This window comes from Ambystoma mexicanum, chromosome 7p (assembly GCF_040938575.1).
Source record: "Ambystoma mexicanum isolate Mex_15411 chromosome 7p, UKY_AmexF1_1, whole genome shotgun sequence".
Lineage (NCBI taxonomy): Eukaryota > Metazoa > Chordata > Amphibia > Caudata > Ambystomatidae > Ambystoma > Ambystoma mexicanum.
This window is the reverse complement of record NC_090939.1, coordinates 857021251-857034811: the sequence shown is the minus strand read 5'-3', so window position 1 is coordinate 857034811 and position 13561 is coordinate 857021251. Positions and strand designations below refer to the sequence as shown.

Below are 13561 nucleotides of genomic sequence, written 5' to 3'. Positions count from 1 at the left end.
TTAGCAAGCAAGGGTTTGTCTTCAAGTTGAAGGGCACAGTGACGAACGCGAGTACCAAGGCCGATTGAAGATGCTGTACACAGTGATCTTCCAGCTGGAGCAGGCATACCACAAAAAAAGCATATTGGTTTTGTATTCACTGAACATTATTCTTGAACACTGATGGGTCAATTTGATAGAACTATCAGCATTATCTGATGGCGATATCTTCTTTTTCCCTGCTCTTTGCAGTTTTGTTTTATTGAACTACAATCTACATGACTTGTGAAACCGAGTTTTACATTGTACCAATGTTTCCTCAATACCTCCACCTTCATCCAGACATGACCTATTAATTGTCTTTAGTAGTCACCCAACACTATTAAACCCCACAAGCAGATCAGATATTGTCTTCTAACCAGCTACCTTTGTAACACGTTTAGTTTATGCTGGACCATGAAGAACCTCTGAATTGTCTTCTTGGCAGATGAAACACTTGTTCCACTCTCTTTCTATGATTTGTCTGGAAGTATCAGGCTTCAACAGATTCATAAACCTATGCACTTTCTCCATACATTTAAATTCTTGTTCTTCATAAATTTCCATACAAATTTCTATATCTGTGAACAAATAAATTATAATAATATTACTCTTTTTTTCGCACCCTTGTTTTGTCTATGCATTTTTATGACTATTGGATGTTTTGCACACATATTTATAATATAAGTTCACGGAAAATCACATATAATATGGAAGTAATGGCATCAAATAACATATGAAAGAGCAGATTAACAATTTTCCGAGGCCACCATATTGAATGCCCAGCATTACTGTTAGGGAGAAAATCTGTGATGGCCTCCTCGCCAAAATGAAACTTTTCCACAATGTAGTATGTGCCCCAGGTTTCATGGTTCTATCATCAATAGCACAATTCTTCCAAATATTTCACCCATCTGGTGTACTAGAACACCTTTCCCTAAATGTATATAAAATTGACCAGAGATCTCTGTGGTAGAAAGGGCACTTCACCATACTCAGTCCTTGTGATTGGGGATAGGCCATGGACTAGGCGTGGGAGACTCTGCGACTGCCACTGGATAGCACTTTGCTCTCGCACTTAGGTCCCAGAAGGCGACTTTCCTGGGTTGTATTTTGACCTCCAGACCTTAGGATGGAGTCCGGCACCTGCATTCGTCATACCATTCTTATCTTCTTGAACACTTTTGGCATCATGAAAAGTGCATTGGTGCGGGTAAAAACGCGCAAAAGCTGCAGTTATTCCATTACCTCTGTATTACCACCGCACCACCATACTGCAAGTATGCAAAACGCTGAAGGTGATTGACACTTTACCACCAAAAATCTGCAGAATTACCACCAGCGGCAATTCCGCCGAAGTCCCCATGAATTTGTATGGACTCAAAAAATGGGGACTTACACTGCCCTATCACCACTTGTAATTCCTCAGTAAATCCTCTGGACCAAGTGGCAATAATTTGGCGGATTTACCCTAAATTACCAACAAACTTGTAATGAGGCTCTTTATCCTTGAAAAGGCTGTATCCTTCTGATAGTTCCCGCAATCATTCTTTTTGAATGCACCTGATATCATGCATTCTATCACTTTATGTATACACCCTTTCAATCTCTCCAGCCACTCTTCTCTCCATGCTAGTTATCCAACCCCCATTCACCATATCTGTCCAGCTACCCCACCAATACATACATCGATCACATGTTTACATGTATACATCAGGTACTCTATTCACCCTATACACTCATTAATACTATCCACCCATTGATCTATTCATCCACCATATATTTTCTTCCATCCACCCTATCCATCTTTGGAACAGGTGAGATAGATTAAAATCCTGCCATTTTCACTTTGGTAAAGTTGTCTGATCTTCATCAAATTACTTAATGGCCATATGCCTTGGTTTGGCTAAATTCTGGAGTGCTTAAAAATACTGTACAACCGTTCTAAGACTTAGTTATTTTATGAAATATGGGAGAACATGCTGGGACATTGCATTGGTGTCCTTTGTCCCTTTTAATTTGTATTGTTTCCATTAAAACAATCTTGAAAGGGTGGTAGAAAAGGTATCCTCTTCTTTCAAAGAAAGCTGAGTACTCTTTCTCTAGCGACGTGGCACCCCTCACCCCTGTGAGGAATCTGAGGGCATCTTCACTTCTTTCCCCAATATATTGTCCTCCCAGGTGGCCAGGGAATGGCTGTCTCTACCAGATCCTGACCTTGGGGGTGAATATGTGAGGGAGGATCCACCTGGGGTGAGGAGCCTTGGGGAGTGGACATGAAGCACCCTTGGGTGAGACTTGGTATTCCCCATTTCCCTTTGAAAAGGAATCAGATATCCTCCAGGCCTTTGTAGGCTATTACCAGTCCCTTCCCTATTTTTCCTGTAAACCATCTCCCAATGTACACCAATCAGGTATTGGGCGAGGAAGAGATACCCCAGAGCCATAGATCCTCTCTTTATGGACTCATACTCACACATACACCACTCTGTTACTGGGAAGAGGGATGCCGAATATCTAGACTGTTATGTAGGGAATGAACATTGCCTGCACCTGAGGCCAATGGGGTGGTATAAATGGCCTGCTCAGGTGGGGCCAATAAGATCGTCTTTGGAACACTTGCAGGAAAGGCTGAAGGTGAAGCTAGGGAGGCGGATGCCCGAAGCGCCTATGAGCTGTAGAGTCATTGCAGCTGAAGTGGATTGTGGCGGGAGCATTCGGAAGGTCTCTGGTAGCAGAGCTGGTCTGCATACCTCCGGGAGTCAGAGAGACTCCAAATCTATACAACCGAGGTGGCAGAGATCCTGGAGGAGAGGGGCGCCAAGCGGGAAGCAGCGATAGCCAAAGCGACCCTTCCGCCATGGAGAACTGCACCTGGGGACCGCGTACCCGGTGAGTCAGAGAAGCCTGAATCAATCCGGGATGCTGAGGTGTGGACTGCGTGGTTGCTGAAAGTCGGGTCGCTTGCGAGTGAGTGAGGGACCGTTTAGGAGATACGTATTCCGGTCAAGCTTGAACTAAATAAGCACAATAACCCAAAGCTGCTGAGAATACCGAAGAAAAGTTGTTGTTTTTTAATACCGAACTGTAAAAGAGATGAAAACGACAAGACCAAGAGAGTGTTAGGTAAATTGTAGCATTTGAACTTGGGAATGCACCCGTGAACAGGATACAAGTTCCCAGCAGGAGAGTAAACTGGGAATTTGTTGATTCATTCAGTGTGACTGATTTGAATAGATTGAAGCCTATTTGAATACCAATCTGAAATAAAGCAAGTGTGGTTAAATACCAATTGGATTGAAAGCAGTTTGGTGCAATATCCTGAAAAAAAGAAACTGTATAACCTGAGAGAACAAGCATTGGAAAGCCCCATAGGGATATAAGGAACTGTGTAACTTGAAAGAATAAGCAGGGGCAAAAGCCCTGAGAAGAGTTTGAAAGGACAACAGGTAAATGGTGGCAAAACAAGTAGTAAAGCATCAAGAGGCTGTGAAATGAGACTAAGTCAATACCACTGTGAAGCTGAAACAGTGGCAGTGTGACTGTGAAGAAGAAGCAAGTAAGGTATCTCAGTTGTGTGACCTTTAACGGGTGGACTGTGTGGTCTCACAACTGCGCCTAGATTGAATACACCCACCAAAGGAAATTTGTAGGACAAAAGCCACTTAACTCACACATGAGCTTGTGATTGAATTTAAAGGAAAACTTGTATGATCTGAAATTTAAGGAACTAAACTCTGTGATATTGGTGAAATTGGTGGAAGGCAACCAAACCAGAAGAGCCAGGAAGTTTCCCAGAGAATTGTGTTGTTTTAGAACGTTGAGAGACTTGAAAGTTTTCCAACCAAGACCTGGAAGAAACTCTGAACTTGTATTTGAACACTTCTCATTTTGATGCTGGCATCTTTACACATTGTATACAATTAGATGTGAGGGCAAGTATAGATTTTCGACACAGACAGACATTTGCTTTGGACTTCCTGACACAGACTATTATTAGTTTCAGTTAGGTATGGAAATCCCACCTTAGCATAGGGAAAGTTAGACCTTTTTTCCAGCCCTCTTTTTCTTTAATAAAGGTTTATAGCACACACTTTATTCAGTTGTCTGAGTCTACTTCATGGTGCCTTCACACCCCCTGCCCTTTGTAGTCTGCACTGTGCGTGTTAATGGTCAACTTAAAATGCTTTTCAAAGTAATATACCCTTCCCTCAACTTGAAATCATTGGCCTTCTGGACAAGTTACAATCTCTTCACACTGGCCTGATTCGATTTGGAATATATCCTAGGCTAGTGTCCTATGCTAAAATTGGACAATTTAGTAATATAATAAGTAGAGTTCTATTTATTTAGTTACTAATTTCAAATTCAGACTCATATAAAAATCTCATCAATAATAGTATGCCTTTAATAATTCATTTAATGACCTACTCTTGCATCCTGCACTAGCCTTTTGCTACATGTTAATTATGCAATTGAGTATGCCATTCATTGTTGTGTACGTTTCTCAATGCACACCATAATGGTTCATATCATAATGCCCTTATTTACATTGCATTTAGTTATGCATGTACTTATGGAAAGATACTACATCTTGTTATAAAGTGGTATCAAACATTTATTAAACTTTAAAACGAGGGAGACCAGGATTTTTGGGATATCAATCTAGCATTTACATTCTCGAAAAATGCGGTCACTATAAATGTCAATGAATCATAATATATTAAAATGGCATTTGTTATATCATCATTGTTGTTACAAAGTGCACATAAAAAGATTCCAAACTACCAAAATGGATGCCTCATGTAAATGACTTCAAATATTAGATGAATGATTTCAAATGAAAACAAAATGTTGCATGCGCCTCTAGACTACACCATCTAATGCCTCTGTGCAACATCTGGCTTGTAAAGCCACTAATTACATTTCCATTTATGGTACCAAGCATGAGGGTTTTTGTGAATACCTATGTGAGCATTCACTTTGCTTACTTTTAATCTGTTTTCCGGGTGTACCTTCTCATTCTATCTTTATTTTCCTGCTCTTAGCAGATACTCATCAATGAGTGAAGTATCAAAATTGGAGCGGCTGCTGAGACGATATGGAGAACAAAATCTTGGAAAATGTACAGGCGGACCGTAACCTTGTTTCACATCCCAGAGCAAAGAGTAAGGTATGGAAGTACTTTGGGTTTGATACAAATGGCGAAGGATGCATATTGCAATGGAAAAAAATCTACTGCCGCATTTGTATGTCCCAAATTGCCTACTCTGGAAATACATCAAACCTTTCCTACCACCTTGAGAAAAACCACCCAGATGAGTTTTGTGAATTCGTGAAAAGTAACACTGAACAAATGAGGGAAGCCTTTGCGGCTGCATTTCTGAAATTAAAACCAGAGTCCTCTCGTCAGGTTTTTCAAGACACTTTAATCATGAAGACCAATCATTGCAATGAAAGTAAAAAGCAACAAGAGATCACCTCTGCAGTCACCAGCTTGATCTGTGAGGGCTTGCACCCTGTCTCAATTGTAGATGAACCTACATTTAAGTCTCTCTTAAAAACAGTTGAGCCCAGGTATGAGCTTCCCAGCCGCAAGTACTTTTGCACCAAGGTAATCCCTGACAAGTATAGTGCAGTACGAGAACTTGTTTTGAAGGAATTGCACACAATTTCATGGTGTGGAATAAGTTTGGAGGCATGGAGAAGTAAAAATCAGAACAGATCGTATGTCACACTTTCAGTCCACTTCCTTGACAGTCGTGCATCTCACTGCCTCACTGTGAACTCTCGTTGTTTGAAGACATTCGAAATACCCAAGGATAATACCACAGAGCTAGTTACACGTGTCCTCTATGAGACCCTTGTCGAATGCAGCATCAATATGAAAGTCTTTGGTGCTACAACAGACTCCAGTAAAGACATTGTGAAGGCCTGCTCACTTCTTGATATTCCCCTCAATATGCCTTGTTTGGGACATACATTTAATGTGGGAATACAGCATGCTTTTCAGCTTCCTAAACTGCAAGCTGTTCTTACCAGATGCAGAAATCTGGTGGAATATTTTCAACAGTCATCAGTAGCAATGTACATGTTGAGCGAGAAGCAGAAGCAACAAAGAGTCCTGGCCTGCATGCTCAAAAGTGATCGTGTTTGCTGGTGGTGGAGCACGCTTGCCATGCTTCAGCGCCTGAAGGAACAGCAGTTTGCCATTGCAGCAGTCCTCGTGGAAGACAGCAATAACCACCATCTCATGTTAGAAGCCAATGAATGGAATACAATTGAAGGCCTTGTGAACCTTCTACTCTCATTTAAACAAGTGGCTGAGGTGATGTCTACTTCCAAATACCCGACAATAAGCATGGTGAAACCTCTTCTCCACATGCTGCTTAACACAACCTTGACTGTTAAGGACACAGATTTAAAAGAAATAGGTATGGCCAAGGAAGTGATAGCCAAAGAGATATCTACAACCTATCAGCATACACCTGAGATAGACATGTTTCTTAACGTTGCAACTTTCTTGGATCCAAGGTACAAAAAGCTTCCCTTCCTTTCAGCATTTGAGCGGGCTCAGGTTGAAAATAGAGTAGTTGAAGAGGCAAAAAGCTTTTTGGAGAAGGGGAAGGAGGGTTCTTTCGGATCGGAGGAAAAAATCTTTGCACCCCCTGAAGAGCCACCAGTGAAAAGAATGTTCATCTCGCCTTCACAGCCTCCAACCATCACAATCAACAACATGCTGGCTGAAATCTTCTGCCAGTCAGGGGTCCCAGATGGCCAAGAGGAGTGCTATGGTCAGGTAGTGGAAGAAGTAAGCAATTTCAAATCACAGAAGGTTCTTGGACTCAATGAAGACCCGCTTAAATGGTGGTCTGATCGCTTAGCATTGTTTCCTGTTCTACCAAAGGTACTTCAGAAGTATTGGTGTATTCTCGCCACCAGAGTCCTCCCTGAACGTCTTTTTGGATCACCTGCCAATGTTGTGAATGCTAAGAGGAACCGATTAGCCCCTGCTCATGTAGATGAGCAGGTCTTTTTGTATGAAAACACACGGAACTGGTCAGAACCTGAACCTGAAGATGAAGACGAAGGGGAGTGGTGTTCGCAACAGGAACCTATTTTTAATTTAAGTGATGCAGTTAACATAAGCAGCAGTTTCTTTACCATTAGGGACAGTGGATTCATTTAAATGGATGTTATTGGTACCCCAAATATTTTAAATGTTAATGAAAATGTTATTTGCCCAAAGCTACCAAAAATGTTTTTTCTTGTATTCTCCTATGTCTCTGAATAGTGAAATAATAAGTTGCAGCCTTGTTCTTAGATTCAACTGCATTTGTGTTTATACCACAAAGTATACTTAAGAGCAACTAATTATTAAAAGTGAAAGAAACCAAAAGGGTGTGTGGTTTACGTGGCTCAAGTAGAAATATCTGCATCCTGCATTAATCCAGTTTTAAGGCATACTCCTACATCCAGTCCACCTGAAACCATACTAGTGGGAGTTCTGTTCTAGGGAGACTGGCTAGGAGCTTTTATATTCATCACAAAATTCCCCATTTATTTTGGTCCCATCAGATGCAGCTCTCGGCTTCACCCACCAATCTTTTTCTCTTTGCTTGGTAGTACTGAAAGCCTTGCGACAGGCAGTGCTTTTTTTCTCTGTATCCTCTCCCTTGGTTTGGGCATTGAATCCCTCTGCCTTTGCTTGATAAACATGTGCTTTCCTTTTGCAGCATTTGCAAGCAGATCTACTCACCGCTTGTGTTTAGAGTTCTTTGATGTGGAGTATGGCTGGTTCTGTTGCTTGTGATGTTAGGCACATTTGGTTTGCAGGCTCTCTCGCTTGCTGTACTGCTGGAAGATCCTGTTCATCAGAACTCCTCCACAACACCTACTTTACTTCATTGGCCTAAAAAAGAATAGACAGGTAAGTCAAAGGGAGGGAGGGAGTCCTACCCAAAAACACCCCAGTAAGATACAGGAGTGGAGTCAGGCCCCCCCCAACGTATAATTACCTGGCAAATGTTGACAGTGGGGCCAGGGCAGTCCCCATTGCAACGAGGATAGCAGCAGCACCACAGTGGGAGGATGCCAGCAGCTAGGAGGCTGGGCTGCGCTCACCGGCCCGGCCCAGCAACAGCACCACAGGACCAAGGAAATGATGGGCGCGGCACCAGGGGGTGCCGTGTCAACTACAGCACTGGCTTGGTTCTGACAAACTGAGTCTTTCTTTTCCTCTATCTCACTCTCCACTTGTGGTGTTCCCCAGGGGTCTAACCTCTCTCCCTGGCTCTTCAACCAATACCTGGCACCCTTCACCTACTGCATTACTGATCTCTGTTCCAACTTTCAGTGCTGTTTGGACGACACTGAGCTCGTTTTCAGGCTCCCCTCGGCCACCTCCTCACCCTCCCTTATCTCTGACTATCTGTCTGCAATCCAGGAGTGGTGTGCCACCAATGACCTTTGCCTCAACGCCAGTAAGACAAAGATCCTTCTCATCGACACTCCTGCACCTTCCTTTCCTGTCACTCTCTGGCCGGCCTCCCTTGGCCCCCTTCCTGCTCCCACCTGTAAGGCTAAGAACCTTGGGGTCATCTTCGACTCCCCGCTCTGCTTTTCTCCACAAATCTCTGATGTCTCTAAGAAGTCAAACTACCAACTGCTCCTCCTCAGGGGTATTCTTCCTTTCCTCTTCTTCCCCCAGATGCTCACTGTCTCTAGAGCTATGGTTCGCTCCAGCCAGGACTATTGCAACAGCCTCTTTCTAAATTTACCTTCCTCCACTCTCCGCCCTCTGCAACTCATCCAAAACAGGACTGCGAGACTTGTCGATGGCGTTAAGCACAGGGATCGTATCTCTCCTGTCCTGAAATCTCTTCATTGGCTCCCAGTGGCTGCAAGGATTAAATTCAAGACCCACTGCATTGTCCACAAGGCCTTCTGGGGGCTGGGTCCGCAATACCTTCAACTCTCCCTCCAGAAATACCTTTCTTCCTCAAGCTCTTCCGCTCCTCTACCTCCGCTCTTCGCTCCTCTACCTCCAACTCCCTCGGGGTCAGTCATTCTCCAAGAAACAAGTTTGTGGTCGATCTCTGTCTTTGGCTGGGGCCTCCCTCTGGAATAGCCTCCCTACCTCTCTGAAACTTGTGGAGAACCACCTACAGATCCGGAAGCACCTCAAGACCTTCCTCTTTGCTTCTCCCTTCTCTCTTCCTCTCCCCTGCTGATCTGGCTGTTTCTGCACTGGGCTCCTGGTTACCCTCTGTATTCAGACCCTGATCCCTGCCCACCCGCCTGCTTACCCGCCCTGCCTCTTGGCAACCCTTGCACTTGGGACTGTATCAGCAACCCTACAGTCCCCTTACCTGCACTTATCCAACACTTGTTTCTGCGCTTAAATTCTGCACTTGCCACTTGCCCACCGCACTACCTGTAGCTATTTCTCACTCCTGTTTCAGCACTTTACACTCCTCTCCTGCCCCTTGCACTTTCCCCCTCCCTCTCCCCTGTCACTGGGCCTAGTAAGATCGTTGTGTTTTTACTGATTTTTTCCCCCTTTGCATCCCTCCCTTGCCTCGTCGCACCCTGAAACACTTGTGTATGGGCGCAATATAAATAAACTATCATATCATATTACTAGCCCACCAGGGAATTCATTAAAGAGACCTCTAGGAAGGTCTTCACCATCACACAGGGATTTGTATATATATATTAATAAAGGCCCACAGGAAGGCCTTTAAGAACCTCCCTGGTGACCAGTATGTGGTCGATATTGTCAAAGAGTGAGGCTTACAAGCCTTTTTCAGCCCTCCCCATGGCCTGCCCGGTCACACCCCCTCAAGACAGGTAAGCGATTCGCTAAGGTGAGTGGGCCAATCCTGGGAGGGATGTGGTATTTAAGGAGGTGCATGTAAATTGTGCAGTGTGGGTTAGTAAGGTGAGGACAGGAGGTGGTGAAGGAGGCATCCAGGAGACTAGAGGTGGCGAGAGTGATTGGAGTGCGGAAGCTACGATTAAGAGGGGGGGTCTGTGGAGTGTTTGAGTGTGAGAGCAGAAAGTGTGAGCAGTAGAGGTAGAATAGGAGTAGCGGAATGTTAGTAGGAGTGGAAATAGGTGGAGATAGTAATAGTTGGGAGTGGAGATAGGCAAAGGTAGGAGTAGAGGGAAGGGGAGAGGAGTAGAGATAGTTATAGTGGGAGTAGCGGAATAGCTAGTGATGGAGATGGAGTAAGAAGTGGTAGTGAGGTAAAGAATAATATTGGAAGTGGAATAGGTAGTAGAGCATGTTAGTGAGTAGAAGAAGGAGTAGATCAGTAGTAGGTAGTAGAGGGTGATAGCAAGGGTTAAGTACGGCTTAGAAATAGTGGGAGAGACAGAATAGTGAGGGCAAAAGTGAGTAGGAGAATAGGAGTAACTATCAGCGTAGAGTGAGACAACGATTACAATGGGAGAATAGCAAGAGGCGAGGAGGGAGACTAGGAGGAAGGAAAGAGAAGAAGAGAACGGCAGAAGAAAGCAGAAGATAGCAATAATAATAAGTGAAGGAGTTAAGAAGTATGATGGGAAGTAAGATCAAAGGTTAGAGGTAGAGAGGCGGAGTGAGAGATCTGAGGGACCTTTAGTATGGTAGGAAATGATGACCTCATGGAGGGGTGTGAATCTGCTGTCGCCATTTCACATTCCACAACTATTTCACAGTCCCATACCGCCTCTTCGACCAGGGTCACCCTTGAGACAATATAGGAATCTTTTCTATCCACCAACATTTTGAACAGAGATCTTTTCCCTCCTTTAGTAGAGTGCTCTTGGCTGACCTTGATGTAATTTCCAGCAACTTTTTATTTGCTGCCTCTCTAGTTGCCCCATCACTAGACAGATCTGTGGTTCTCTGTGCGCCAACACCCCTTTTTGCGTACATGGCGTTCTGGTCTAAACCCATGCTGTTTCAGACGTTTCTTCAGCCTTCGTCACAAGACATTTTATTTTCTAAGTTTCAAGAACTCCTGCATTGCCAGTCCATGAGGTCTTGCTATTAAGAGCTTATAAGAAAGGTTCTTTTTATAAGCACCAGCACACTACTCCTTATGCTTCTATCTCGGGGCTAGCCCTTGTATAGCTATTAACATCTCATCACCTGCCTTGCCATCTGCTCTTTTAGGTCCGGTTGGAAGCTCTTTATAGCCTCACCCGTCAAGGCCCGGAATGCTGCCTGTTCTTCCAGGACTTTCACCCTCTCTTCAAGCTTCAAATCCTGCTAACTGGCCATTCCACTGGACCTTCCATTTCCTTTGGACTCTGTGGGGGATATGGGCATGAAGGACCCCTTTCAGGATGATCCAGAGGTCCACAAAAGGGTTCTCGATCACATGGCAGGAATACTAGAGTTCCTCGAGATTTCCTCATCTGAGAGTGCTCAAACAGAGCCCATAGTTTTTATCTGCAGCCCTGCAAGCAAGGGCCGGAATGCTAAGGTGTTCGTCTCCAGAAAGGATGGCCTAGCGCAGGTTACCAAGGTAAGGCAAAAGCCTCACTCAGCACTGTGGTCAGTATGAAGATTGATATTCGATATAGGCCCCTTCCATTTGACAAAGAGAGCCTGTCATTGCCCCTGCAATCTGAATTAACATTTTGAGTGGTGACAACCCTCTTTTCCAAAGCTGCGCCTTCTGCAGTGGCCTCAGCTCCTTTGGTCAAAGAGATATGTTGTTTTAGGGAATGTGAAAGAAAATGTATCGCCATTCATCCATTCACCTCTGGAACATGAATTCCGCCACCATTCTAGCAGCAGCAAACCAGAACTTGCGGAAGGAACTTGCTGATTTTCTTAGCTGTTTCGTCCAGTGGACAAACCAACGGAGTTCAAAACAGACCATCGAGTGACTTACGACATCCTGAAGCCTGTGTTGTATCATATAAATACTTCAGCACAGGACATATCATTGGGGCAGACATCTGGCAGCAAACCGGGATGCAAGGACTAAATTCAACGCAGCTATGCAGGAACCAATTCTTGTCTTACCCTTTTTTAAAAACATATTTTAATTATTATTTCATAAAAGCAAAAACTATTCACTAACTAGTAATAATCTAACATAATTCTGACAAGTGCAGCACTGTCAAACTCATAAAATGGCTATTATGTAAAGTGTCTTACATTTGGATGGGTGGATCTCTGCCACTTGGAATGTTGGCTCACAGGAAGACCATTAATCAGACAGTGAAACCAAAGCTTAGAGTGAACAACGCCCTTAACCAAGCCTTTTTCAAGGCCCTTTTGGTCACTGTTTTGTGACTGTTAATACAACATGCAACCTGACTAGTCACATATTTCCCAGTGCAGCAACAGGTCCCAGTTTATTTTTACAGAGCCCCACCACCTTGTAAGGAAGGCATGGTATCAAACAGTAAGACAGACAGACACACATGATCACAGTTCAAGGGTGTTTATTGAAGTTGGGTTTGAAAAACGCCTATCTAATCCTAAATCTAAAGATGGGAGCAAGCTGCGACCATCAAATAATAACGCAGTCCTAGTCGAGTCTGTCAGAATCAAAGGGCCTACACTAATAAACCTATTGCCAATCTTTACTTCTAAATACAAGTGGTGTAGGAAACAATGTTATGCAAAAGAAAAGTGTTCAAGAAATGATATGTCAGAATATTCAAGCTGTTGGCTTCCATTCCCCAGGTTTTCAGCACGGGATAAGGCGGCACACTCGAGCTTAGCACACACTTTGGCTTCTCTGGCACGAGGATTCAGTTCAAAACTTCACCACGAGGGCTTTCTGTGCCAAGTCTCTTTGCCATTCTCAAAGTCTCTTATTTCAGAGGGCCTGATGCAATGCAACAAACATTAAAGTTCCTTTCTACTTAGGATATCCATATTTGTATTAGTATCTATTGTGTTTATATAGCGCTTTACTCCAAAACACTTTACATTTTAACAACTGGATACATATAACATTATAACAGTAGAAGCAATTAACAATTATGAATCAAACCAACAAAACAGTAAGTATAGCAATTAAACTGTGAGGGAGGAGGGAAGGGTGAGGAGGGCAGGAGGAGGAAAACAGAAGGGGTAAAAGGGCGAGAATGGGGTGGGTGGAGGGACGGGGAGGTAGAGGATCATAGAGAAGAGACAAGGGAAGGGGGGAGCAAGAGGTGGGGAGGGTTTCATGGCGGGGGATGGAGAAGGAGAGATTTTAGGGAAGTGCAGAAAGAGGAGAAGGTAAATATAGAGTGGATTGAGAGAGCTAAGGAGTTCCAGTGCAGGGGGGCTTGGAGCTGGAAGGAGCGGAAACGGGAGGGGGCACACAGGGAAGGAGGGACAGTGAGAAGGAAGAGGTCAGCTGAACAAAGGGAGCGGGAAGGAGTGTACAAAGAGAAGAGGGAGGAGAGATAAGGGGGTGCAAGGCCATGGAGAGATTTAAAGACTAAACAGAGGACATTACATTTAAGTTGGGAGTGAAAGGGAAGCCAGCCAAGGGAAGAAAGGGAAGTAGAAATGGAGTCTCCGGAGGTAAGGAGACAGAGG

The 13561-nt window shown here is 44.0% G+C and overlaps 2 protein-coding genes across 6 annotated transcripts in view; both read left to right on the top strand.

Annotated features, from left to right (window-relative positions):
* The window catches only part of DHRSX (dehydrogenase/reductase X-linked), a 1538459-nt gene that overhangs the window by 164172 nt on the left and 1360726 nt on the right, over positions 1 to 13561 (top strand). The window contains exon 1 of one of the 5 annotated variants that reach the window (XM_069637027.1): positions 5075 to 5191. The exons of 3 other annotated variants lie outside the window; for them this stretch is intronic. The gene's annotated coding sequence lies outside the window, so the exon portion shown is untranslated. Of the gene's footprint in view, positions 1 to 5074; positions 5192 to 13561 lie in introns of those variants that run through there. One more of the 5 variants, XM_069637029.1, reaches the window with a different exon arrangement.
* ZBED1 (zinc finger BED-type containing 1) lies at positions 5120 to 7417 on the top strand. The gene has a single exon (XM_069637024.1). It carries the CDS (start codon positions 5120 to 5122, stop codon positions 7205 to 7207), a length of 2088 nt encoding a protein of 695 aa, XP_069493125.1. The 3' UTR covers positions 7208 to 7417.

Coding starts and splice junctions, on each gene's coding strand:
- ZBED1 (XM_069637024.1), top strand. CDS start 5,120: ATGGAGAACAAAATCTTGGAAAATGTACAGGCGGACCGTAACCTTGTT.